Raw genomic sequence first — 26,605 nt, forward strand, 5'->3', positions numbered from 1 at the left:
CCATGAATCTCTTAACATTGGAGATACTGAGATTGTGTGTTAAACAGCTGTGGAAATTAGGAGAGATACAGGTTGCGTTTTCATTTATGCTTTAAGAAGACACTACTATACTTTAGGAAGAAAGGATGGCATTGAAAGTTGGGTGTGTTAGTTACTTTGCTTCTGTAACAAAGTACCACAAACTCAGTGGCCTTAACAGCACAAATTTATTATCTCACAGTTCTAGACATCACAAGTCCAAAATGGGGCTTACAGGCTAATGTCAAGGTGTCCTCAGAGCTGCATTCCTTCAGGAGGTTCTAGGGGAGAATCTACGTCCTGTCTTTCTCAGCTTCTAGAGGCCACCTGCATTCTTCAGCTCCTGGTCCCTTCCTCTATCTTCAAACTACATCACTCCAACCTTTACTTTTGTTGTCACCTCTGACCCTTCTTCTTATACCCTGCCTGCCTCTTAAAAGGGGCCTGTGATTATGCTGTGCCCACTTCGATAATCCCACTATACCCACTTGGATAATCTAAAATAATCTTCCCATCTCAAGATCCTTTCACATCTGTGAAATCTTTTTTGCCATATAAGGTAACATTTTCACAAGGTTCTAGAGGTTAGGATATGGAAATCTTTATTCAGCCTAGAGGGCAAGAAGGCAGAATCTAGTTGAGGCAGGAGAAAGCTACAGACCTTTACCCATGAGCCAAAGTCATTTCAACCTAAGGTGGCAATGTTTGTGTACAGGGAGGATTAGACTGCTAAGAGAAAATGGAGAATGTCCATTTCAGTCTCCTTGGGGTGGGAGAAAGGGAGGAAGCTTTGAGATAACAAACTACTTAAATAGGTGCTATTTATAGAGGCTTATGAAGTGCAAGAGTACCATCTAAATTTTCACAACCACTTTGCACGTCAGGTACCATTATTCCCATTGTAGAGTTGCAGTAACAGTCTCAGAAAGGTTAAGGCGTCTCCCAAGGCCAGTTTGCTAGAGGGTGAGCAGATCAGCCTGGCTTTCGACTCCCTGCTCTTGCCTTCATGTTGTTCTGCCTTTCACACAAGTTAGTGGCATGTTAGCTAGTTTTTCAGAGAGGAACTGACCCAAAAACCAGCTCTTGGAGGTGGTGTATGAGTTTGCCAGGGGCAAAGGGAAGAATGAAACTGCCACAAGATGACAAAGTAGAAAGACGCAAGATCATTAAGTCCTCAGGATGTCTACCATTCTGCAGTATGTCTATGGGGATGGGTCTCCCAACTAGTTTTCACCCATTTGGTGTTTTTCACTTTTGATCCACCTTGTGCACCTTCACCCAAATTATCTTCAAGGTCCAAAGTTCTTATCATGGCACACAAGGTTGTGCTATACTCACTTCCCCTTTGTGCCTTAGTTTCTTCATCCATGAAATGTGGATGAGTGTCTACTTCATAGATTATTGTGTAGACTAAGTAGATGATGTGTGTGAAACACTGGGCATAGTTCCTCATACATAGTCTGTGCTTAAAAATTAGCAATGATTAATTGTTACTCTTGCCTTCTTTTCCTTTTTTATTTTTTTGCTTTCAATATTGTTCTTAACACACAATTCCAGTCAGTTTGGAGTGTTGAGTAAGGCATTTAACAGAGTGCTTCTTGGTGATAAGTAGCAAACAAAAAAGTTGCAATAGCAATAAAAGTTTCTCAAACCAAACGAACTTTGGAAAAGAATACATTGACATTGGCTGTGAATGGTACAATACTTTTTCGCCTAACTTCCTTTTACTGCCTGCATCAAACAACATACTTAGTTGGATTCAATAACTCCTAGGTATGACTCAAAGGGCCAAAGACCAAAACAAATTGTGCAAAGTCAACTAATGTTGGTGCCTTGTAAATTCTCCCTTCGGAATTACCTTGGCTAACCAGCCGGAGAACGCTTTCAAGTGGTCGCTTTTATCAGCAATGGCACTGGGAGAGGACTTTCCTACCAGGAAAAGTCTAAATTAGAGAACAATTTACTGTAGCTGCCTGCTGTTCAAACATTCATGGAGTGATATAGATTGAAGGTACTTAAACGTGAACTATTTTTTCTTTCTTTTTCTTCTTCTTTTTTTTTTTTTGGCTGGAAGTAAGTCAGCAGAAAATGTCCCCAACCAAGTGCTTACTGCACAGTCACAGGCCTTATCAACAAACGAAACCACCAAAGTGTATTTTGCTCTGGGACATTCTTCAGCATTTTTCTAATTTTTGCTTTCCCCCCCCCTCCCTTTTAAGGTCTTTGTGGTAAAAACAGTTTCCTCTTCAATGCATAGAATATTGAGGTCTTAGTTGGTTATAAAGATATATTCATATTTTTCTCTCATTACAAAAACAATGAATACATGCTCACTACAGATAACTTAGAAATACAGAGGAAATAAGGAGGAAACTTAAAAAAAAAAACCTTTAATTTCACTACTCAGAATGTTCTTTTCATTTTTTAAAATATTAGTCATTTGATGTAGTTATGAGGTGAACTGCTGATTTTCAATAAAATATCACTGTACACAATCATAAAAAGAACACAGTAATTACTTCATTGCAATGAAACTAGTTAGTGAGTATTCTTGTTCCAATTTTGGTTAATAAAATAAGTTTTTACTTGGCCAGAGAAATAATATCAAACCCATGTGGCCTGGTATCTATTTATAGATTTATAGGTACTGTGTATGTATGTATTCACTGTGTGTGTATGTATGCATGTATAGACACACAGGCCTAAAGCAAGTTTAAAATACAATACTTATACTTGCTTTATCAAGTATTGTGTTTTGATATTTTATTTTCTATACTTGTTACAGAACTTAGGTTGGGCTTCTTGCTGCTCAAAAGCCAATATTTGGGAGGCAAGTGTTGGTTGGAAAAGGAAAGGTTGCTTTATTCAGGAGGGTTGCAACCTGGTGAGAAGGTGGACCTCATGTCCTAAAACCAACTCTGAAGATTCTGCTTGACCATGAAAGGTTTTAAAGGGAGAAAGAATCATTTGGTGAAGGGGGTCAAAGTCTTCATTATCTTTCACTGTGTGCAGACTTTCTTTCAATTCGTTGGTGGTGAGGTAGCAGGGTGGTGTTTCAGGAATCTTGTGCTCAGTCTGAAGTTACCATCCTCCACCTAGGTGAGGGCCTTAGTTCCTGCAGAACTCAAAGGTATTTTATTACGTATATTCCTTGAGGAGGAACCAGAACGCTGCCCCATGACTGGACTATTGTTTCTTGACTGCTCCTCCTTTGTTTCTGCATCTCTTCCCTTTCCTGATAGACAACTCTTTGAATCTGTCCTTTGGAGCTCAGGAAAGGTCTAGGAGGCTGAATGAAGCCTATTTCCTACCAGCAAGAATCGAGGGCATGGATGGGACTTCCCTGGTGGTCTGGTGGTAAAGAATCCACCTTCCAACGCAGGAGATGTGGGTTCGATTCCTGGTCAGGGAACTAAGATCCCACATGCTGCAGGGCAACTAAGCCCACGTGCCACCACTACCAACCTGCACCGCTCAACGAGAGAGCCCACGTGCCGCAAACTACAGAGCCCATGCACTCTGGAGCCCGCGTGCCACAACTGGAGAGAGAAAACCCACACGTCACAACTAGAGAGAAGCCCGCGCACTACAACAAAAGATCCCGCATGTCATAACTAAGACCCGATTCAGCCAAAAAATAAAAAATAAATAAATGTTAAAAAAAAAAAAAGAATCGAGGGCATGGAAAGGATTTGTACCTGGGACCCCACCACAGGGTGCTGCTCTGTTTCATACTACCCTCTCCTAATTATCCACTTAAAAATAAATGTTGGCCACAAGCCTATAATAAAGTGATTTCGTAACCCAGTGATGGACCATAACTTGTAGTTTAAAAACATTGTCTAGTCCTTTGATTGAAGAGTCAAGTTTTAACATTTCATGTTGGAGTCCACACTCTAATTAGTGCTTCTCAAGATGCTTGGCTGGTTAGTAGGGGCAGGAAGTTCAGGAACGGCAGGACAGTTAAATCTCCTTACCTCAGTCTCCAGGCCTGACTCAGGGATGGAGTCTTTGGGGATGCCATAAGAAGCAGCTTTTGAGGGGAAGATGTAACACCAAGTAGAACATTATCTGTATTGTTGAGATTCTATGTCCTTTACAGCTGGGTGCCCCTACTTAAATTCACTGCCCATCCTGCTTCAGCTATGTGCATCTTAGTTTGGGGTCTAATGCAAACTGAACTGAGGGCCAAAAGTACATTGATTTCTAGGACACCTTGGGAAAGAAGCAAAGACATTCGATAAATTTAATAGTGGTTTTATAATTATTTCTTCTTCCTGTATGGCTCTTCCTTATCCCTGTAGTTGCTGGCTTTAGCCCAACAAGCTTCTGAATAAGACAGTCTGGGTTACATCTTTTGACTCTCTGTGACCCCGAGTCTCCTCAGTTTTCTCATCTGCCAAACAAGGGCAGTAATGCTCACCCCACAGGACTCTGGAAAGGAGTAAATCTCACTTATAATAGGAGCCAGCATGGGCCTGACTCGAACTTCGAACCTAGTAAGTAAAAGTTACTTTTCTTTGGAGTTTTACCCCTAGAACACATATCATTTCCAAATGCCCACAATCCTTGAGCTAACAAGCAACCCATTAAGAACGTGGCCAACAAGCTATAACCTCCCCTGAACAGAACCACAACTCAACATGTGGGCGCAGATAACTAGTTAAGAAAAAAAGTTTAATGTGATAGACTCAAGCTGTATTTTCCCTTCATGGTTAACAACTAAAAGAAAATCAAATAACAAAACCACAATGTTTATCAACCAGAATATCTATAAGACTACAAAATCCACAGGACATAATGGCGATTGGAAGCCTGGCTTAACTGTGTATTTAAAACAAGGAAAAGAAATAAACTTTGGGTATAACCTTGTCAAATATTTATTTCTTTGCTTAGGCAGATACAACATGGGGATTATGCTATTAGTAGCCTGTATTGTGGTGAGGGTTAGTAAAACTCGAAAGCAGGGCAGTCAGTGAGCAGTGCTGGAACAATCAGCTCTTATTTACTAGCTGTGCTGGAGAAAAAGTCTTCTTTTTGTGGTAATTCTAGGGATGATGATAGAATCTCCTGGAAAAACAGGAGTAAAGCAATTTATACACACCTCCATTAGAATAACAATTAGACTGCACTGTGATTATTTGTTTATCTGTTTTCCTTCTTTAGATCAGGGAATAAGGGTCATGCTTATTAACCTCTCTTCATTCCCGCTTCCATAAAAATGCCTGACAGAGTAGGTGCTAAATAAATGTTTGTCAGATATTAACTACATGAAACAATAACGCAGTTAGTTTTAAGATGTAATACTGCAGCTGGGTGCTGGATAAGGCACCTTGCCAGCAGAAAATTGGTTGAACATTAAAGAGTCTCTTCCCAACTTTGTTAAGCTCAGAGATTTCACCAAACTATCCACAGACATTGTAACACACTCATGCATTTGCCCAATAAGTGATTTATATGATTTTTTGTTGTTGTTGTTAGAGTCACATTTGTAACCGTTAAGGAATCTGCTTAGAGTTCCCCTTATCTGTCCATCTACACCCTTCAATCACACACAGATGCTATAATATGTGCTCATTAAACATCTGATTGTAGATATTCACATTCAGTGCATAATATACACATATGTAAAATACACACAACAAAGCCATACTTTCTCTACCTCCACCATAATTTCCACCATACCTAACTGGTGGAAATTTCTTTAATGTTGTCATATTTCTTTAATGTTGTCAACCACTTCGAAAATGTCAGTCAATGAACTAGCTCAGTCATACACTAGCAGAGTCCCTCCTTTGAAATAAGTATCATTCAGAATCCTCTGCCTCCAAGATTATCTGAGTGTATGGACAGAGCCCAGAAGGTAAAAATAAAAACAAAAGTATTTCTGGCTAAGAAACTGGGAAATAATGAACACTGGAAAATACTGTGGACATTATGCTCAATATCAAGTTTTTATGATGATTCATAATTTTCCTAGTTGAAATCTGTATCTTTTTGCTATGCATTCTATTTTCTTTTGCAGTTTATACATTCATCTCTCGACTTCCTAAATTTTGTTTCCATAATACCATAATGTCATAATGATGTTTTTATCTCCAAAACAAATTCCTTAAAAACCAATAGTGGCCTGAAATCATTTATTCATGTATTATTTCAACAAATATTTGTCAAATCCTTAGTATGATTATGAACCTGACTCACACTGAAGATGGGGATGGAAAGAGAAATAAGATATGATAGTTTCTTTGCAGAGTATATAGTCCAGCATGGGAGCCTGTAAACCACAATGTGATCTGTATCCAAGGGCTAAGGTAAACACTTAGATGTATTATGAGATTTCTAATGGAGGTGACACTTGAAATGGCTCCTGAGTGACAAGGGAACCTCTGGTGTCTGAGCCATGCCTATCCTCCTGCTCTCTATACATCCGTGCCTTGTTGTTAAACTCCAGGTTAAAACAAAAAAACGAACTGCTTATTTTTGTTCTCAGGTCATACTGCACTGCTTTCGGCTTCCATGCCTCTGCTCACTTGGTCCTCTTTGTCGGGAATAGGTACTCTACCCACTCTCCTTAGGTAGTACCCTCCTCTAGCAAGTTTTCTCTGACAGCTCCCACCCTTCCAAGAAGGGGAGTCAGATGCCCACCCTCCTCTGAGTGCCTATAAATCTCGGTACATTGCTGAGTATCACGGAGCTCCAGACAACTTCATATCTTTCCGTTATGCTTCCATAGGCTGTGTTTGGTGGCCAAGTCTGGTTTATTTTTTTCCTCTTTGTAAACTAATTTAGAACCTAATTTAGTTCCTAGCTTATGAGTGATAGATAAATGTTGAAGAGATAAATGAATACACAGATTAAATAGAATAAATAGAGTTACTTGTGTTGGAAAGTTATCTGTAGCAGAAATGTGAAAGATGGATGGTATTAAGCCAGACTATTTCACTGGCAAGAGGCATAAATCTAATTTAAATTTAAAGAAAAAGAACATCTGTTGGCCTACATAATGTCCATGAATAAATCAGAGCCACCTGGTAGACATAGGTGCCCAAACAAGGTCCTCAGTAATTTGCCCCATTTCAAGTGCTTTCCTCTGGGCCAACTTCATTATATGGAAATCTCTCCCGAAGCATTAGCTCATGTCTAAGACCCATTTTACCTGTTTAGAACTCCAGGAAGAATTAAGAACTTCTTTTTCAATTGTTTCAACAAAAATTCTAGAGACTATTTCTTATTTGCCCAGGCTTAGGTCACTTGCCCTTCTCTGAGCGTACAGGGGTGGGCCCTGATAAGAAGGGGCTGAGAAATAGGTCATCCCATATGAACCCCATGCACTGAAAACAGAGTGAATCTAGGCTGTGTTACCAGAAGAAAGAAAAAGGGGAGCCAGACACGCAGTCTGTGGGGAGACTGAACAGAGGCTGACCCTTGATGTGTTTCAGGGCAGGATTTCCCAAATATGCCACTTAGGCATATTTATTATTTTGAATTAAAATAACTTGAAAAGGGGCTTCCCTGGTGGCGCAGTGGTTGAGAGTCTGCCTGCTAATGCAGGGGACATGGGTTCGAGCCCTGGTCCGAGAAGATTCCACATGCCGTGGAGCAACTAAGCCTGTGAGTCACAACTACTGAGCCTGCGTGTGTGGAGCTTGTGCTCTGCAACAAGAGAGGCTGCGATAGTGAGAGGCCTGCGCACCGTGATGAAGAGTGGCCCCCGCTCACCGCAACTAGAGAAAGCCCTCGCACAGAAACGAAGACCCAACACAGCCAAAAATAAATAAATAAACAAATGTGGGGTTAAAAAAAAAAAAAAAGGGAGTAAATTGTTCTATTTTAAAAAAATAAAATAAAATAACTTAAAAAAACAGCCAGTACAAGGACTTTAGGACACTCTTTTGTCTCCCTGAAAGCAGGAAATAAATATCCCATGTAAAAGGTACCCTTCCTGCACCAGGTGAAAAAGAGACATCCTTATCTTGAATCTTAGGAAAGGAATTTTATGTGTGATCAAGCTGGATAAGATTAAATGAATTTATTATAGCTGTTTTAAATATAAACTTTACGAACAATAGTGTACGTATGTAAAACTGGAAATTAATTTTCTTTCATCTGCTAAGAGGACAAAGTTTTCTTCGACTATTGCTCTGCTCTTGATAAGACATTATGAAAGGCTTTTCTTTACCTTTTAAATGATCTGCCTAGAAAACAAAGAATGTGTGCTTTTTCAAAATACTCTTCTATGTTTCATGTTGTCTTTATCATTGGTCTTTGATTACTTAATAAACCAAGTCTTCCAAATATTGAAACAGCTAAATTTTGTTCAGAATTATGTAACCTTCTAGATTTGCCTTTGAAATCTGTTAGTTACTTTGGTTAAATGAATAATGAGGTACTGTTTCATGATGACCTGTGATCCTTTTTGGTCAAGTGTCAAAACTTTTTGATGTTTTTGACAAACTTCCTCAAGTCAAATTCTTAGTAAAATTTTTGGACCACAACCTAACTTTGGGATTTTCCAGAGGTCCCCTGGAACATCTTAAAAGATTCTTTTTCTCTCCATATAAAAATAGAGAGGGAGAGGGAGAATGAGAGTAGAGAGAGAGAGAGAGATATTACATTAATTATGCCTATTTGGTACATTAAATTACATGGAAAGCATTGCCAAATATGTGATGATAAACCTTCTTAGGTTATATTGTATGGGAGAATGTTATTAATATAAGTGTTCTAGAAATTACCTGAAATTCCAAAGAAAATCTGATATATCCTGGTATAATGTTATTGTAATTCTAATTATCCTAAAATATTGGTGTCACAGAAATTACTAAAGTTTTGTGTCAATTGCATCGCACTAAACTCTCATCTGCCCTTTAACCGCTGCAATTTTTAAGTCTTTTCTCATTTACAGTTACTGTTCTAGTCTGATTCTTTGGCAAAAGTTTTCTTGCAAACGTTTTTCATCTTCAAAGAAATTCATGGAAAGGACCCTGACAAGTACTCTAGAATACATGTTTCTGATGTGTTTATGAATATACCGCTGAACTGGGTAAGAAATTACAGAATTCTAAAACTAATGTAAGGAAATCCATCCATCTTCACAGAATATTGTGGTGAAGGTACAGCTTTCTTTGGAATATTGTTTGGTTTAAGGATAACTATCTCTTTTTGGGTGCCTTAGTAGTACTGGGCTACACATTCTGCTGAGAGGGCTCGTTTAATGCCAAGTAACTACGTGAAGTTAGGCTCAAGCTCAAAATTCAGAATAATGAAGGATAAAAGGGGAAAACCTATCAGACTGATTAGCCAAAGAACTTATGGCTTCACCAACTTATTTTCTGCCGTTTCTTTTATTTTTTGTTTTTAATTGTGGTAACATTGTGTTAAAATACAATTTGCCTCTTAACCACTTTTAAGTACACAATTCAGTACCTTCCTATTGCTATGTAGTCTCCAGAACTCTTTGGGTTGCAAAATTGGAATTCTATAACTATTACAGAACTCCCCCTTCCTCCCTCCACTCAGCCCCTGGCAACCTCCATTCTACTTTCTGTGTCGGATTTTGACTAGTCTAGGTACCTCACGTCAGTTGAATCACACAGTATTTGTCTTTTGTGATTAACTCATTTCACTAAGCACATTATCCTCAAGGTTCATCTGTGTTGTAGCATGTGACAGGATTTCTTTCTTTTTTAAGGCTGAATAATACAGTAAGTCCCCTTAAGATGTGAACTTTCAAAGGTGCGAACGTGTGTCCGCATGTCCAATCACATAAGTTAGTTCACGTGTCTGGCATACATTGCCATGTGCGTGCATCCTCTACAAGTGGTTGTGCTTTTGGGTACTTTACCGTACAGTACTGTATAGAGTACAGTAGTGCAGTATCTTTACTTCAAGCTAGATCTGCAAGAGGACGACTTCATTGAATTCCTTGCTGTGTAATATGAGGAGCTTACGAATGAAGACCTGATGGAATTGGAGCCCCTGAGAAAGGACAAAGAGAGACAAGAGGAAGAAGTAACTGAAGAACCGCAGAGATTCACATCGCAGGAAATGGCAAGGGGATTTTCTTTATTTGAGGAGGCACTGTTAGTTTTTGAGGCACAGGACGGGAACTTAGAGTGGTACAGGAAGGTTGCAGCAGCCATTCAGAATGCAGTCCAGTGCTACCACATCATCTATGATGAGAAAAAAAAGAGCTGCTCCCCAGGCATCACTGGATCATTTCTTCAGGACGGTAGAGAGAATTGAACCCAGCAAGGAACAAGAGTCTGTGCCATCAACGTCAGGTGTGAGTGAAATTGAAGCTTGCCCTCGTCTCCTATTGCTGATGGTCCTTCAGCTCTACCATCTCCCACCCCCTCTCCCTCCTCCAGTCAGTAACGCTTCTTGCCTGTTCACTCGATGCCAGCCCTTGTATGCCAGCTGTCGTACTGGACTACTGTATTGTTCAATGTACTGTAAGATTAAAAATGTTTTCTTTAAAAAAAAATTACAGAATTCTAATGAAGAAAAAAAGAAAAACTGATGGCTTCATCAAACTGCTAACAAAATATCAAGATCAACAAAATTGATTACATGGGGCTGAATGAACTGAGAAGGATGATTATAATTTTTATGATTTAAAAAAAATATTGCTGGTTCTTTAGTCTTTTGTTTTCCAGATACAATGAAACCTTTCCTCTTAAGCTATCTCTGACTTACAGAAATTTAGTGAAATATCCTTTTGTGAACAAAGATGAAACATTTCTTTATTTCTCCCTACCTGATTCCTCCAGAATTAAGTGACCTTCAGTGAGTATTTTTATTTTCATGGCAATATAGTTATTAGCATGAGTTCACTGATATTCCATTCTCCTCGTAACACAACACAATTGGATCCATAGGTTATTTTACCAAGGCTTCGACTGGAATGTCATATTTGGGAGAGATGTCCATTGACTCAGATATGACCAGACAGCTTTAAGGTTGACTTTTGGAGCCAATAAAGTTCCTTGAAAAAATCTGCCTGGTACTTGTTTACAGGGTCCACAGCAGCTTTACCAGGTAAGAAGGACACTCCCTGGCAGGTACAGGAACCTCAAGATATAGTGGGTGCTAGAGAAGAGATGAACTAACCTAAATCTGTAGGTATGGAAACCTGATGGCAAGTCTTTGGCTTGGCTTCCTAGCCTCAAGAGGCTTTTGAAAAGTCCTATCTGAGATTCCTTATGAAAACTTGCAGCAAAGCAAGCATAAAAGAGCCTATATGGCAAATCTCCATTCTTGCTGATCTTATGTAAAAACCAGGCCAAGTTTATTGAAATTAGCCTCAATTTGCAAACAAATTAGTCTTATTAGTGTTTATCTTTGATAAAAATTAGAATGTCTACAGAGAGAAAAATTATGTTTCAGTAATACACCTTTAGGGATATTAGATTCTAGTTCCGTTAATTACATTTGAGATTTCCTTTTCTACCTGTAAACTAACTGGATCCTGAATTCTTCTAGTTTCCTTCCATATCTGGCTACAACTATCCAGACTATCGTTTCCAATTTTTGTCCCACCTCTATGACTTGAAATCATTGAGAAGTAAAACTGCCCTATTCCAAAGCCACACAAGGGAGTTCCCTCGTGGTCAGTGGTTAGGACTCAGCGCTTTCACCACCATGGCCTGGGTTCAATCCTTGGTCCGGAAACTAAGATCCTGCAAGCCTCATGGTGCAGCCCAAACACACACACACACCCTGCCCCCCAGACACTCACACACACGAAAACCTCAAAGCCATGCGAACTAATGTTGGACAACCTGATATAAACTTCAGAGGAATCACCACAACAGCTCACATATAAACAGTCTTCATGCCAGTGGCTGTGTGTGCCACTTAGAAAGATCACCAGAAACATTCAAACCGTAAACAATGGAAATCTGTCATGGTGTCATTGCCTCTCCTCAATCTATCTGAAGATGCTCTGAGCCTGGCATCTAGAAATATTCTCAACTGGCTACCCTCAAAACTCAGAAATTGGTTTACAATTTGATGCAATAATTAACTGTTGTTTTTTCTTTTGTTTCCTTATCAATGCCTTATTAATTACCTTATTTCTCACATAATAGAGACCTAACTTTGGGAGCCCAGCTGCATTACCACCTCCTAAAATGAGACACAGATGTTTAACTGAACTGATCTATTTTCAATACTATGAGATTCACTGGCATATTGATTATTTTGAATTAAAGTTTGTTAAGAAACAGCTGGTGCAAGAAGGACACTCTGACCCTCCTTTGTCCCCTGGAATGCAGGAAATAAATTTCCCATGTGAAAGGTACTCTTCCTGCACCAGGTGAAAAAGAGACATCCTTATCACGAGAGTTAGAGAATCTAGGGCCCAGAAGCCTGTATAAACAAAACTCATTCCTTCTTCACTAATTTACTACCCCAAGCCCAAACCCCTTTGTCTTTTTCATGCTTCACAAATGGAGTGTTATTTTGTCTAAAAGGTATAAAAGCTGCCTACTTTGGTCACTTTTTTGAGTCTTATATTTTTATGGGGCTCCTGTATGTACGAAATTAAATTTGTTTTTCTCCTGTTATTCTGTCTTATGTCTATTTAATCATTAGGCCAGCCAAAGAACCAAGAAGGGAAGAAGGGAAAAGTTTTCCTCCCCTACCCCTTGATGCTTGTACACACTAATGCCATTTGCCTGTAGAGGTGGAATGGATCCAGGAATTTAATATCATGTTTTGACATCTTTGTTTTTCTCCCCTTAGAGCCAGAGTCATTACATCAGACGAGATCATTCTAGGGTAAATATAGATGGAAGTTGAGAGGGAATAAGTTCTAACAGCAAGCTAGGAGTAGAGTAAAGCGACACTGCCCATATCTTCCTGCCAATCAGCATGGTTAGTTGGTTAGTTTTCAGGATGGAGCAGTGTCCCCTGCAGCTAAGGTGTCCCCTCAGAAAGCAGAGCCTGAGTCATCAGTCTACCATGCAGGCAGATTTATTTGGGAGAAATTATCCCTATGTATGGGACTGGGTAATTGGGAAGAGTGAAATAGGAAAAGAGGGTGTGGCAGGGGTTCAATCCTGTTAGGTATCTTTTGAGAAGTCATGTAGAATATCTGTCTAAAACATGAAAGAGGGGGGAATACTTACTGCCTGCTGTTCCCTATTTGGCAAGCGACTTTTCACTGCAGTGACAAAGAAACTTTGGTGCAGAAAGCAGAGCTGAGGCGAGGAGCTGTAAGTTCACATCTGCTTGTAGCTGGTTGCTGCAGCAATGACAGCGGGCCTACAAGACGTGAGCATCCTGGATTTTACTCACTGTCAATTCCAAAAGATTCATACCGATTGCAGGGAAAATGGAGTTTCACCACCAAAGCTTCCATTTTAAAGCTTATTCCATTTCATTAACAGTCATTGCTTGTGTGGGTTTAAAGATTGTGCACAAAAAACTGGTCTTCAACTTTTGCAAAAGTAATTGGCTTAAAGAAGCACTTGCTCAAACAGGAACATGAATTTGTTTATTGTACTAGACTAAGCATTCCTTTGTGTATAAATATTTCTGCACTTTGGTTGATGAGGATCTCATGAGTCGAAATGGCATATGAAGGAGAAAATAGCAATGAAAAAAGAAATCCTTCCTTTTTTACTTCATTTCCAAAAACAAGTGATTTTGATTGTCATCTTCAGGAGTCAAATTCTACATGATCTACAGATGTTGGCTACCCCTTGACATGCTTCATTTTTTTTTTTTTTGGTAGTTCCAGTAGATAAACTGGTGAATACTTTCATTTACGTCAGTTTGGGGTTGCGTCTGGAGACCATTACAGCAAACACTTTCTGTTTTTCACCAGTTACAAGAAATAGATAAGAGATTTGCACAGCAGGATTAATGCTGAAGACAAACTATTTAAGCCTATGAAACATGATGATGTGTCCAAAATGGGGCAGCAGATACTTTGGATTTTCATATTTAAACAAATATGAACTCAACAAAAACTTAATTCCCTTTCTAGGAAGCTACCAGGTAAAGCATGCATGTCCACTGATTTCATTGTAGTGGTATTCTACTTGATTTAGAAAAATAAGATTTTAAAAAACTTCTGTGTACCCTTCACGCAGTTTCCCCTATTGTACTATTTTACATCACATGGTACATTGGCCAAAGCTAAGAAACCAATATTGGCACATTACTACTAATGAAACTCCATACTTTATGTGAATTTCACCAGTTTTCCCACTTACTATCCTCTTTCTGTTCCAGGATTCAACCCAGGTACCACACTGCACTTAGTTGTCTTGTCTCTGTACTTTCCTCTGGACTGTGACAGTTTCTTAGTCTTTCCCAAGTTTCATGATTTTGACATTTTCGGAGAATGCTGGTCAGCTATTTAATAGTCCCCAGTTTAGGTTTGAAAAATGTTTTTCTTACAGTTGAACTGGGGTTATGAACTTTTGGAAAGAATACCAAAGAGGTGAGGTGACCTTCTCATCACGTTATATCAAGGGTACATGATATCAACCTGACATCACATTGATGATATTAACCTTCATCATCATCATTTGGATAAGGGAATGTTTGCCAGATTTCTCTATGGTAAAGTTACTATTTTTTCAGAATTGGACACTTTAAGAAAATATAACAGGCTATATCAATGCCACAGGAGAGAGTTATGCTGTTAGTGAAACCAAACTATGGAGGTATATGACCTTTGTCTGTGTTTGCATTTTAAAATAAAAAAAATTGAAACATTCAGCTAGTGGAATTATAAACAGGTTTTTAAAAATCACTCCTCTGTAAATTTTTAACCATATATCATAGAGCATTTTTAGCATAGCACTATGGTTAAAAGCCATTCTGTCTGGGTAAGAGTCCCAAGGTTCAATACCTTAGGGAAGTTCCTTAACCTCTCTGCACCTCAGTTTCCTTATCTGTAACCTTAAAGTACCACAAAGATAATAATAAATACTATCACAGAGATGTTTGGAAGATTGAACGAGTCAATATTTATATAAATCTTAGAAGAGAGCCTGGAATTTAGCACAAAATGATTGTGCTGCATCTCGGAGTGGGTACAGAGGTTTAATAACTTGCCAATGGTATACGGCAACTTAAAAAAGGAAGCAGCCTCTTTCATATTTACTCAGAACCCTGTGTGCTCTTCTAATTGGTCAGCTACCATGTTTGCTGAAGAAAAAAGCAAATTTTCAGTGACTTGTTAAAGTTTGTTCCATAGACAAAAGCTAAGAGAGATTAGAGGAAAAAATAATCTCTTCCTGCCTTTCTAACTTTTATAAACTTTAGAAACTGAGTCTGCATTATTTATGATTAGAAAACAAAACAACGTATCTTAGAACTTTTAAAGACTAACTTTTGTATATCTGGGCCAGTTTCCCATGAAGTCCAAAATAACAATTGATAACAAGGGGAGAGATCACACAAACTGTCAATTATTCCTGAGCTTGTCACCATATTTTATAGCCTTTAGATTATTTTTCATTTCCTACTGCTTAATACAAATGTTAATATCCCTTTAATTTCCCCGGTGTTTCTCACAGGATCATCCTGAAAAACACTAGAGTATTTTTAAAGACAGTCTTTCATTTTAAAAACCTTTTCCAATAAATAAGGTGGGGAGTCTTTAATTCAAACTCTTTTCTAACAGATGAGGTGATTGAAAGTAAGACTACAAAATAAATCAATGATAGGTCTCAAAAGTAAAAACAACAACAAAAAACCCAAAACCCAACGTAAGTGCATCTCCTAGTAGAGTGTAGCTGTGCCTTCCTTTCAGAAAGGCTGATTCAGAAATTTTTTTAAATATAAAGAGAAAAATTGGGGAGTGAACTTTTCCATTAACTTTTTTTTTTTTTTTTTTTGGTTTCTTGGATATAGAAGGATTCACAACAGGTAGAGTTTCTGCTTAGGTGCTGTTGGAAAAAGCTATTTCTATTTATTTAATAAACTTTTATAAGGCATTTAATCCCTGCCGGCTCTCACACACGTTGACTCATTTCTCATAACCACCGTGGGGTAGGCAAAGAAACATTTAACAATGTGCAGGTAATAGGTGGCAACTAAATGCAAGCGGCTTCGCTGCAGGCGGGGTGGCTTACTGCGGGATCCAAGTTCTCCCTCACTGAGCTGAGCTGCCCAGAGCCCGGGCCCTAGACACCCATCCCTGGGCCAGAGGCCATTTCTTTCTCCTCTTCCCACTCCCATGATACTCCATGTCTCCAAGATGTCCGAATCCAATCCTCTAGATTTAATGTTGAGTCAATGCTAGAGCTCTAAAACTTCTGATGAAAAACTAGTAAAGACATCAGGTGAAGAGACTGAAATTCCTGGTCAGAAAAGAGAGGCATGTCACTGTGTCAAGAAAAAGGAAGACCAACACTGAAGGTCCCCCTTCAGTGAATGGAACGGTGTTTCACGTGTGATTCGACGTTTTATGTTTCAGCCGCGCACATCCGGAGTAAGCGTGCTATGCAGCAGGTACCCACTCCCTGGTGTCCATGTGCTGTTTTGTCCAAGGACAGAACCAGAAGAGGTGACCCCGACTAGCCCACCCGCAGCTTCAGCGTGACCACCAGTTCCATATTCTTAGATCAACTCAACCCTCCATACGTGGAAAAGGAGGTCTGCAGGGAATTTTGGAATTCCAACATTGCTGAGAGAAGGAATTTGAGCAGGACCCAAAAACCTAGGTCGTGTTATGGCCCTCAGCTTTCACTGAAATTAACCCCGGATTCAACTTTTGACAACTGATCCCAGTTCCCACCAAATGGAAAACATAACCTAGATATTCTAAGCGTGATTTGAGAATATATAACATGAGGAATAAGCTGAACGTTCTTCTCTGGGTTCCGAGATGTCGGCTGTATTTTTGACAGCATTCATTCCACAGGTATGAAATAAACAAAATCGAAATTTAGAGAGACAGGATATATAGAGTTAGAGGACAGACAGCTAAGCAAAATCTACCCGCTTACTCCTCTTTAATTCTCCCAGATCTGATAACTAAAGAAAGAGAAGTCTCCCTAAAACTGTCTCTCCACCCCTGTGAGGGTCTCGCGAATCCGGCCCCAGCGCTTTCCCCGCTCTCGGCCCGGAGACCAGGGGTGGCCAGGCGCCCACGGCCGCCCTCGCAGGCGGTACCCCAGGGGTGCCGGCGACTCACTCCCCCTGCGGGGATTTCGGCGCAGACACGACACCCCACCCCCCTCCCCGAGAGCGCGGATTACGTGGGAGGCCCGCGGGGCCGCGCCCTCCTTCCGGACCCGGGAACGCCAGTGCGTCGGGGAATTTCCCTGGCCCTGGGCTGCCAGCCCCTGTCCGATCGGCATAAAAGGGCTTCGCCCGCCTCGGGGAGCCACAGAATCCGCTCCGCCAGCCCTCCAGCCCGCCTTCCCGCCGCAGGCAGCGACCCTCCGAGCTGAACCCCATGGCCCGCGCCACGAACCCCGCCGCCGCCCGGCTCCTCCGCGCCGCGCTACTGCTCCTGGTCCTGGTGGCCGCCGGCCGGCACGCAGCAGGTGCGACCCGGCTCCCGGCATCCCCAGGGCGGGACGGGGGTGGGTGGGGGCCCATCCCGGGACAGCCCCCTGACCGAGTCTGTGTTCCCCGCAGGGGCGCCTGTGGTCACCGAACTGCGCTGCCAGTGCCTGCAGACCGTGCAGGGGATTCACCTCAAGAACATCCAGAGCGTGAAGGTGACGCCCCCGGGACCCCACTGCGGCCAAACGGAAGTCGTGTAAGTGCCGCCGCTGTTGCTGTGCTTGTCACCCCCGCCGTCCCGACGACCCCACCCCGACCCCCAGCCCGACCTCACGTGGATTCTCCCTTCTCTCTGCAGAGCCACTCTCAAGACTGGTCAGGAAGTTTGCCTCAACCCTGAAGCTCCCATGGTTAAAAAAATCATCAACAAGATGCTAAACAAGTGAGTTATGGTTTTTATTCACACGAGTGAATAGAGTCAGTCATCTGCCTCCTGAAACTTATATCAGAGAAACCCAGGATTTAGCCGAAGGACTGAAAAACCATTATCCCACAATTAAATTTGACATTAAGATCAATAATCTGCTCTGTTGCCAGAAGGATATTTTCAGTGCCTTCCATCCTGGCCCCTGACTCTCCCCATTCAAATGAATGTGGGTTAAGCTGCTTTCATTAACATGGGCAGTTATGCTGAAAAGCTTTCCACCTGTTTAAAAAACACAGGCATTTTTTTTCTCCCAGTTCTTTCTGGACCTCACACCTGAAAAGCAGAATCCTGGTTTTCTGCAACATAGGCACTAAAGCTTAGTGGTGAAGAGCTGGGACTTTGCAGTGACACAGTACTGGGTACAAATCTGGGTTCCAGCACCTATTAGCCATGTGACTCAAGGACAATTATTTGGTTTATCTAAGACTTAGTAAAACAAGGAAAACAATAGTAGCTACCAAATCGGTTTGCTCTGTGGCTTAAGTTAGGCCCAGTGGGACAGGTAGAGAGAGTAATCCTGGCCGTTTGTCGCCCATATAGCCAATAATACAGTGGAGAGCACAGGCCCCACCCTCATTCCTAAATAAGAGTCTCCAAGAGCCTAGAGGCCTCTGCCACACGGAATAGTGGGTTACAGGTAGTAGTCACTTGGTGCCAGGCTGGAAAGACTGGACTCAGAAATCTCTGGAAACCAAGGAGCAGGACAGGAGAAGAGTGCTGTGCAGTCGGCTTTCTGGAGCAGCTAGTAAGGAAGACCTTTTCTCCTTACAGGGACAGATCCAACTGACCAGGAGGGAAGGAGGAAGCTCCTCGATGGCTGTTCCTGAAGCAGGCCCTGCCCTTACAGGGATCAAAGAGAAAAAAGAGGAATCGCCAGCTCCTGAGGCCACCTGGATCGGGCTTAATATGTTTGAACATCTCTTAGGAGGGTTCTCCCACTTATTTATTTATTTATGCGTTGTTTGGTTTTCGAAGACTCTGTTAATATTTACATGTAACATGATTAAGGATGTGATTGACTCTACTTGCACATCGTATCATTAATTTTATTATTTATTTTATGAGAAAAACCCCAGTTAATTTAGTCCTGATTCTTATCTAGTTTGAAGTAGAAGGGTTGCAAATATTCTCCAGTCATTAAACTAAGATTTCTGAGGAGCCCACAGCATGCCAGCCCCTGTGACAGAGACTGGGGCCTCCAAACAAATAGTGAGGTCATTGTCAGCATGGGGGGATGTATGTGTACATCTACTTTTGTAAATGTTTAAAAGAATGTTAGTTATTATTTATTGAAATGATTTCACAACATGTGGTCAGCATTTCTCATGTTGACGCTTTAAGAACTACAATGTTCTAAATATCCTTTGGACATTTTATGTCTTTCTTGTAAGGCATAATGCCTTGTTAGTGTTAATTATGCAGTGCTTTTCTGTATCTTACAAAAGAGAAGTTTAAATATTTATTGATTTAAAAAGAACATGAAAATAAAGTATTTCAAACTAAACAAGTTTTGTTTCATTTTTTTGAGGAAAAAAGGTCTGTCTTTACTAGATAATCTGATGATTTACATCAGTGTTTCCCAACTTCTTTTTCTCCTCCTGGGCATTCATTTGCTACACAGATAAATCAAACTATAAGTTATACTTAATTTCATCTGGTGGTAGCTGTCACTCCCCTTGGCTCTCACCTACTCAAGAATGTACTTTTCCAAACTGTGCACCGGCCCCTCCCCCTCCTGTGAGAGTCACTATGGTAATATATTGCTGTTTTTTATACGGAGCTCCTTGCTACCTTGTTACTCAAGTCTACCTCTTTAAAAAATTCTTTCATTCTTCGTTTTTCGTTTTTTAATTTTTTTTAACATCTTTATTGGAGTATAATTGCTTTACATTGTTGTGTTAGTTTCTGCTGTATAACAAAGTGAATCAGCTATACGTATACATATATCCCCATATCCCCGCCTTCTTGCATCTCCCTCCCACCCTCCCTATCCCACCCCTCTAGGTGGTCACAAAGCACCCAGCTGATCTCCCTGTGAGATGTGGCTGATTCCCACTAGCTATCTATTTTACATTTGGTAGTGTATATATGTCCATGCCATGCTCTCACTTCATCCCAGCTTACCCTTCCCCCTCCCCGTGTCCTCAAGCCCATTTTCTACGTCTGCGTCTTTATTCCTGTCCTGCCCCTAGGTTCTTCAGAACCATTTTTTTTTTAGATGCCATATATATGTGTCAGCATACAGTATTTGTTTTTCTCTTTCTGACTTACTTCACTCTGTATGACAGTCTCTAGGTCCATCCACCTCACTACAAATAACTCAATTTCATTTCTTTTTATAGCTGAGTAATATTCCATTGTATATATGTGCCACATCTTCTTTATCCATTCATCTGTCGATGGACACTTAGGTTGCTTCCATGTCCTGGCTATTGTAAATAGAGCTGCAATGAACACTGTGGTACATGACTCTTTTTGAATTATGGTTTTCTCAGGGTATATGCCCAGTAGTGGGATTGCTGGGTCGTATGGTAGTTCTACTTTTAGTTTTTTAAGGAACTTCCATACTGTTCTCCATGGTGGCTGTATCAATTTACATTCCCACCAACAGTGCAAGAGGGTTCCCTTTTCTCCACACCCTCTCCAGCATTTACTGTCTGTAGATTTTTTGATGATGGCCATTCTGACTGGTGTGAGGTGATACCTCGTTGTAGTTTTGATTTGCATTTCTCTAGTGATGCTGAGCATCTTTCATGTGTTTGTTGGCTGTCTGTATATCTTCTTTGGAGAAATGTCTATTTAGGTCTTCTGCCCATTTTTGGATTGGGTTGTTTGTTTTTTTGATGTTGAGCTGCATGAGCTGCTTGTATATTTTGGAGATTAATCCTGTCAGTTGCTTCATTTGCAAATATTTTCTCCCATTCTGAGGGTTGTCTTTTCATCTTGTTTATGGTTTCCTTTGCTGTGCAAAAGCTTTGAAGTTTCATTAGGTCCCATTTGTTTACTTTTGTTTTTATTTCCATTTCTCTAGGAGGTGAGTCTAAAAGGATCTTGCTGGGATTTATGTCAAAGAGTGTTCTGCCTATGTTTTCCTCTAAGAGTTTTATAGTGTCTGGCCTTCCATTTAGGTCTGTGATCTATTTTGAGTTTATTTTTGTGTATGGTGTTAAGGAGTGTTCTAATTTCATTCTTTTACATGTAGCTGTCCAGTTTTGCCAGCATCACTTATTGAAGAGGTGTCTTTTCTCCATTGTGTATTCTTGCATCCTTTGTCAAAGGTAAGGTGACCACAGGTGCGTGGGTTTATCTCTGGGCTTTCTATCCTGTTCCATTGATCTATCTTTCTGTTTTTGTGCCAGTACCATATTGTCTTGATTACTGTAGCTTTGTAGTATAGTCTGAAGTCACAGAGCCTGATTAACATTCTCATTCTTGTAGCTATCTTAACAAGAACTCTCATTTCATTGCTTTTGCTAAAGGATTTTTCAAAGAATTGTTAACATTTTAATGAAACTGATGGTGAAATGCTGATAAAGAGGACTTTTTCTTCAAAACTCAAATAATTTGTGTCATCAATAGAAGAAGTGAGTGGCTGATCAGTTAATCTATAAAAAGATCTAATTGATATTTTGGTTCAATTTTGTAACCTTCATTTATAAGTAACTACAAGTGAGTTTAAATTTATCCCAACCCTTTATGCCAGTTTATCAAATAGAGTAGAATGGTTTTAAGATTTGAATGTGTTAGTTCCCACGCTTCCTGGTGCAATTTTAGGGAACTTGATGGATTGTTTAGCCTGAGAAAGCACCCTAGAACTTGGTCTTCAACATTGTCCCAGGATAACTGCAGTACACCATGTTCCAAGACAGAAACAAAGTTGTTACGTCACGTGAAAAAAGATCACTTTATGTGTTGCTTGGTTTTCAAAGACTCTATGTTAATATTTACATGTAACATAATTAAGGATGTGATTGAATCTACTTGCACATCATATCATTAATTTTATTATTTATTTTATGGAAAAAACCCAAGGTAATTTAGTCCTGATTCTTATTTAAAAGAAACCACACCCCAAACCTGAAAAGGAACAATGTTTGTGGATGTGTGGGGTGTGTGTTTTCTCTGATTCAGGACTCATTCAGGAAATCCTAAGCCCTAGGTAAAGGCCTTCAGCAGAGGCAACAAGGTGAGGCTGGCATCCTGAATACTTGAGATCAAGTTCAGGCTTGCTCCAAGTAGCTGGGTAAATAAGGGCTCTAAGTAGCAAAAAATAACCTCTGTATGCTTTACTTCACACTTAAAAAAGTTAAAAATGATAATCTCTTCATAATTCCAGTGTATTGATTATGATCAAGATGAGAAGGAAGAAACTTTGTGAATTACAGAGTAAATAAATGTAAACTATCTAGACGCTCCATAAATGCTAGCATTCACTCACTAACCCCAAGTCAGAGGACATGGGAAAATGTTTACAAGTGGGACTCAGAGGGTTCAGTTAAGACCTCACACCTAAGACCAGTCCTTACCCTCAAACACCGAGTTTGCTATACTGGCCACCTAGCTCTTGTCAATACAGAAAGAACATGCAGCTTAAAAAGGAGATTGATGTTTCTGTTCACATGGTGATTAAAGGCAAACGTTTCAAAGAATCAGATTTACTTTGGAGTAAATTCCAGCTCTATCAGTTGTGGACTGAGTGATCTTGGGCAAGTTCCTTGACCTAACTTTATTTTCCCTTCTATACAATAAAGGTAATAACAGAATACCCTTTCTGAAGTTGTGCAGCGATTTAAATGTTATCAATGGCTCCAGGAATCTGCCATTGGTCCTCAGGCCAACTCCATGGGTGTTGTCTCAGTCTCAGTCCTGGACCAGGTGGATATGTAGTATAGTTTTCACACCAAATTTCCCTGAGACTTTCCTAGTACAAGGCAGTTCCCGCTGGACATGTTATGGCAGGAAGTGAAAAGGCATGTGAGGTAGTGGTCATAGGATGAAGTAAGTAGGAAAAGAATTTTATGTGTCACATCACAACTTTGAGAGGTCATCAGTGGGAAACAGCAATGGCAACAGTGACTGAGATTTCCTGAGCAATGTTACTAAATGAGCTAGAGCTGGAGAGGAGAAAATATGGCTTATCCCATTTTGTCATTGTGAGTCCTTCTTTGTGAGTCATATTGAGATGTCCTCTTGGGACTTCCAGAAGTAACTGGAGAAACACTGGGAGATGGCAGAGGTGGCAGACCTGCAATAGCACAATGGGGGCAATCCAGAATCACAGATGCTGCTATTTCTCCTTTCTCTGACTACTCATACAAATAACAAGGGGAAGGGCTCATCCTGTCTTCACTGTTGGTGCCCCACTCATATCCCCTGTGCTTACTGATGAGTTCCGAAGTTGCAGTGGGCAACATCTATATATGCTAGTGGCTTCTCAACTCAAGCTCCTCTCTCCTGCTTCTTTTCCTGGGAGCTTTCTCCATTTGTGGGTATAGAGGCGGGAATGGCAGAGGAGTTTGCTCAGCTCACAGGTGGGCATGTGAGACAACTCTCACTGCAGCCTATTTTTTAAGTTTTGGAAAACTGAATTATTTTGAGTCTTTCAATATTTGGTTATTTTATCTTTGTATCCTTCCTTATTATCATCATAATATCTAAACATGTTGATAACATAGTATTTCGTGATCTCTACTTGGTACAGAAGAAAAATGAGACTCAAAGAAATTAAGGTTGTGTCTGAATAGTGTTTCTAACTTATTTTCAGCATTTTTGTTTGTATAAAGGCCAAGATCTGATGAGTCAATTGAATGCTGTCAAGTTATTGTTACTTATCTCATTTTAAGATTGAAATAATTTTTTCCCACTTTCTTAATATGCCAAGACTGTTGTCTTAGTCCATCTGGGCTGCTCCAACAAAATATCACAGACTGGGTGGCTTATAAGCAAAAGATAGTTATTTCACACAGTTCTTGAGCCTGGAAGTCCAAGGTCAGGTAGCCAGCATGGTTGGGTGAAGTCCCTCTTCTGGGTTGTATCCTCACATGACAGAAGGGATGAGACAACCCTAAGGGGTCTCTTTTATGAGGGCACTAATCCCATTCATGAGGGCCCCACACTTATAACCTAATCACCTCCCAAAGACCCCCACCTCCTAACACCATCACATTAGGGGTTAGGATTCCAACATGTGAATTTTGGGGGAGATACAAACATTCAGACCATAGCAGTCCTTCACAAAGCTATGCCTCTTTGTGCATTCTCTGTCTTAAATGTTTGTCGGACTTTTGTTAATATGAGCTTCTTTCATCTTTAACAACTCCAGTGTTGCTTCCCCTGTAAAGTCTTTCCTGGCTCTGCAGGGGAGGTCCTCCCTCCTCTGTCTCCAGGGTGCCTATATATTATAACACAGATCACCATCTAGTTTAATCTGCTTACATGTCTGCCTCTCCACACAGACTATGAACTTCTCAAGAGCAGAAACTCAATTTTTATTCTTTAAATACTTAGAGTCCAGCAAAGGCCCTGGCATGTAATGGATGTTCAGTGAGAATTGGCAAAAGAGAAGACATTATTTAGAATAAGTTTACTTCAGACTATATCAGCCCTCAGTAATCACTGATTCTTCAGTTAAATGTTGTTATGGGTTGAACTGTGTCCCCCCGACTCCCACCCCCCAAATTCATAGGTTAAAATTCTAACCCCCAGTACCTCATTTAGGGATAGTGTCTTTACAGAAGTAATCAAACTAAAGTCAGGTCATTGGGGTGGTTTATCCAATATGACTGGTGTCCTCACAAAAAGGGGAAATTTGGAGTTGGACGTGTGCACAGGGACAATAGCATGTGAAGATGAAGACGACCATCTACAAGCCAAGGAAAGACACACCTGGAACAGCTCCTGCCCTCATAGATCTAAGATAGAACCACCTTGCCAACACCTTGATTTTGGACTTCTAGACTCCAGAACTGTGAGACAAAAAATTTCTGTTGTTTAAGCCACCCAGTCTGTGTTATTTTGTTATGGCAGCCCCAGGAAATTGAAACAAATGCTTTGGTGTTTGGTTTGTTAATGTCAAAAAAATAAATGTGGTCAGTATAGGATAATTAAGGTCATTTATAAAACTGCTTAAGAGAAAAAAGCTCATAATCCACTTTTAGTTAATTCAGCTTCAAGCAAACTGAAGCTGCTACCTTCAAACCAGCAGTAAACTGTAGTTTGCTGTTCTTGACAGGACAACGGTTGTTGTAATCTGAACTTCATTCAGTATCTTTATAGGTTACCTATATTGTAAGGGTAGTTAGAGCTTGGAAGATTCTATTATAACCTTGAGTGGTATTATGCAAATAGGCACAAAAGCCAAAAGCAAATACTTGCTGAGGAAAAGCATCTTCATTTCCTACATTGTACAAACATGACCTTTGAAAAGATGTATAGACATTTTCTTTTATTCCATTCTGTAAGTTACTAACTGCAACTGGCACTGAACCCTTCACAATTACACAGTTTCACCCTCAGGGAATAATGGGTTAACTTCTCTGTTCAACGAATTCATCTCATCATGCCCCAAACCCCTCAATTAAAACAAAGCTTGAAAAACAAACCCAGCTTCCTTATTGGCTTGTAAGTGACAAACATGCCACTTGATAAGCTGCTCCTTTTATTTTTCAGCGGAAAAAGAGTGTGCAAGAACAACAAAAATTACCCAGGGTTACAGAGAGCACATAAAAGAGGGTTGCAGTATTGATTCCACCGTTCAGACAAGGATCAAGATCAAGCACAGACATGGCTACTGAGAGCTCACAAATACTCCTCCTGCTGGCTCTTCTTGTCCTGGGCATCTCTGGTAAGGCAACTATGGCTTTTATCTTTCCCTCCTAGGCACTGGAAAAATTCATAAAAGTTTCCAGATCTAATGAGATTGAATCTGGTATTAATGCAAAACGTAGAAACGATAAACTTAAAACCCAAGCAAAACATAGATTTAGATTATGGAATATCAAAGAATTTCTTGTTGAATTAAATTGTAAAAATCTGTTGAACTTCCTAGAAATATCTGACCATAAGGTCCTTATCTCTTATTAGAGATAATAGCAACAACATTAGTGAAAATACATTTAGGGAGTTTAGAAATTTAGGCAGATAGAAATTGCTACCTTCAACTGATAGAATTCACATAAAAACTTGATGTTTAAAACGTTTTATAGAAGGCAATCAAGTTGATTTTACCATTAAACAAGTTACCTTATTGATCATACATACTTTTAAGCAATAAATTGTTGGTCAAACATAGTAGATGCTCAGTAAGGTTCATTGATCATAATAATAGCAGACGATTAGACTTGTGTGATTGTCTCCCTAAATATTTCTGACAGTATTTGGTGAATTGAGTGTCCTGCTGCATTGATTTCATATTTCAACTAAAGAAAAAAGCCTCATGGCTGTCTTTGTTCCTAGTGTTTCGCTCTTCTTTTCTCACACAGCTGATCCCTGTGAGAGCCAAGAGCTGTGATGCCAGTGTATTCAGACACAATCTGACTTTATTTCTCCCAAATTCATTGCAAAAGTCCAGGTGATACCTGAAGGTGCTTAGTGCAATAGGAAAGAAATCATGTAAGTAGT

At 40.1% G+C, this 26,605-nt stretch overlaps 1 protein-coding gene across 1 annotated transcript; it reads left to right on the top strand.

Annotated features, from left to right (window-relative positions):
* Positions 1 to 17,349: 17,349 nt before the first annotated feature.
* Positions 17,350 to 19,512, top strand: LOC111187576 (growth-regulated alpha protein-like). The gene is made up of 4 exons (XM_022599398.2): positions 17,350 to 17,537; positions 17,632 to 17,755; positions 17,858 to 17,941; positions 18,758 to 19,512. The coding sequence occupies exons 1-4, from the start codon at positions 17,447 to 17,449 to the stop codon at positions 18,771 to 18,773; spliced, it is 315 nt and encodes a 104-aa protein (XP_022455106.1). The 5' UTR covers positions 17,350 to 17,446; the 3' UTR covers positions 18,774 to 19,512.
* The last annotated feature ends 7,093 nt before the right edge of the window (positions 19,513 to 26,605 follow it).

The sequence above is a fragment of the Delphinapterus leucas genome, chromosome 5 (genome assembly GCF_059928025.1).
Source record: "Delphinapterus leucas isolate spDelLeu-1000000601 "Yukka" chromosome 5, BTC_Dleu_Yukka2, whole genome shotgun sequence".
Lineage (NCBI taxonomy): Eukaryota > Metazoa > Chordata > Mammalia > Artiodactyla > Monodontidae > Delphinapterus > Delphinapterus leucas.

Coding starts and splice junctions, on each gene's coding strand:
- LOC111187576 (XM_022599398.2), top strand. CDS start 17,447: ATGGCCCGCGCCACGAACCCCGCCGCCGCCCGGCTCCTCCGCGCCGCG. Junction 17,538..17,631: donor CGCCGGCCGGCACGCAGCAG/GTGCGACCCGGC, acceptor TGTTCCCCGCAG/GGGCGCCTGTGGTCACCGAA. Junction 17,756..17,857: donor TGCGGCCAAACGGAAGTCGT/GTAAGTGCCGCC, acceptor TTCTCTCTGCAG/AGCCACTCTCAAGACTGGTC.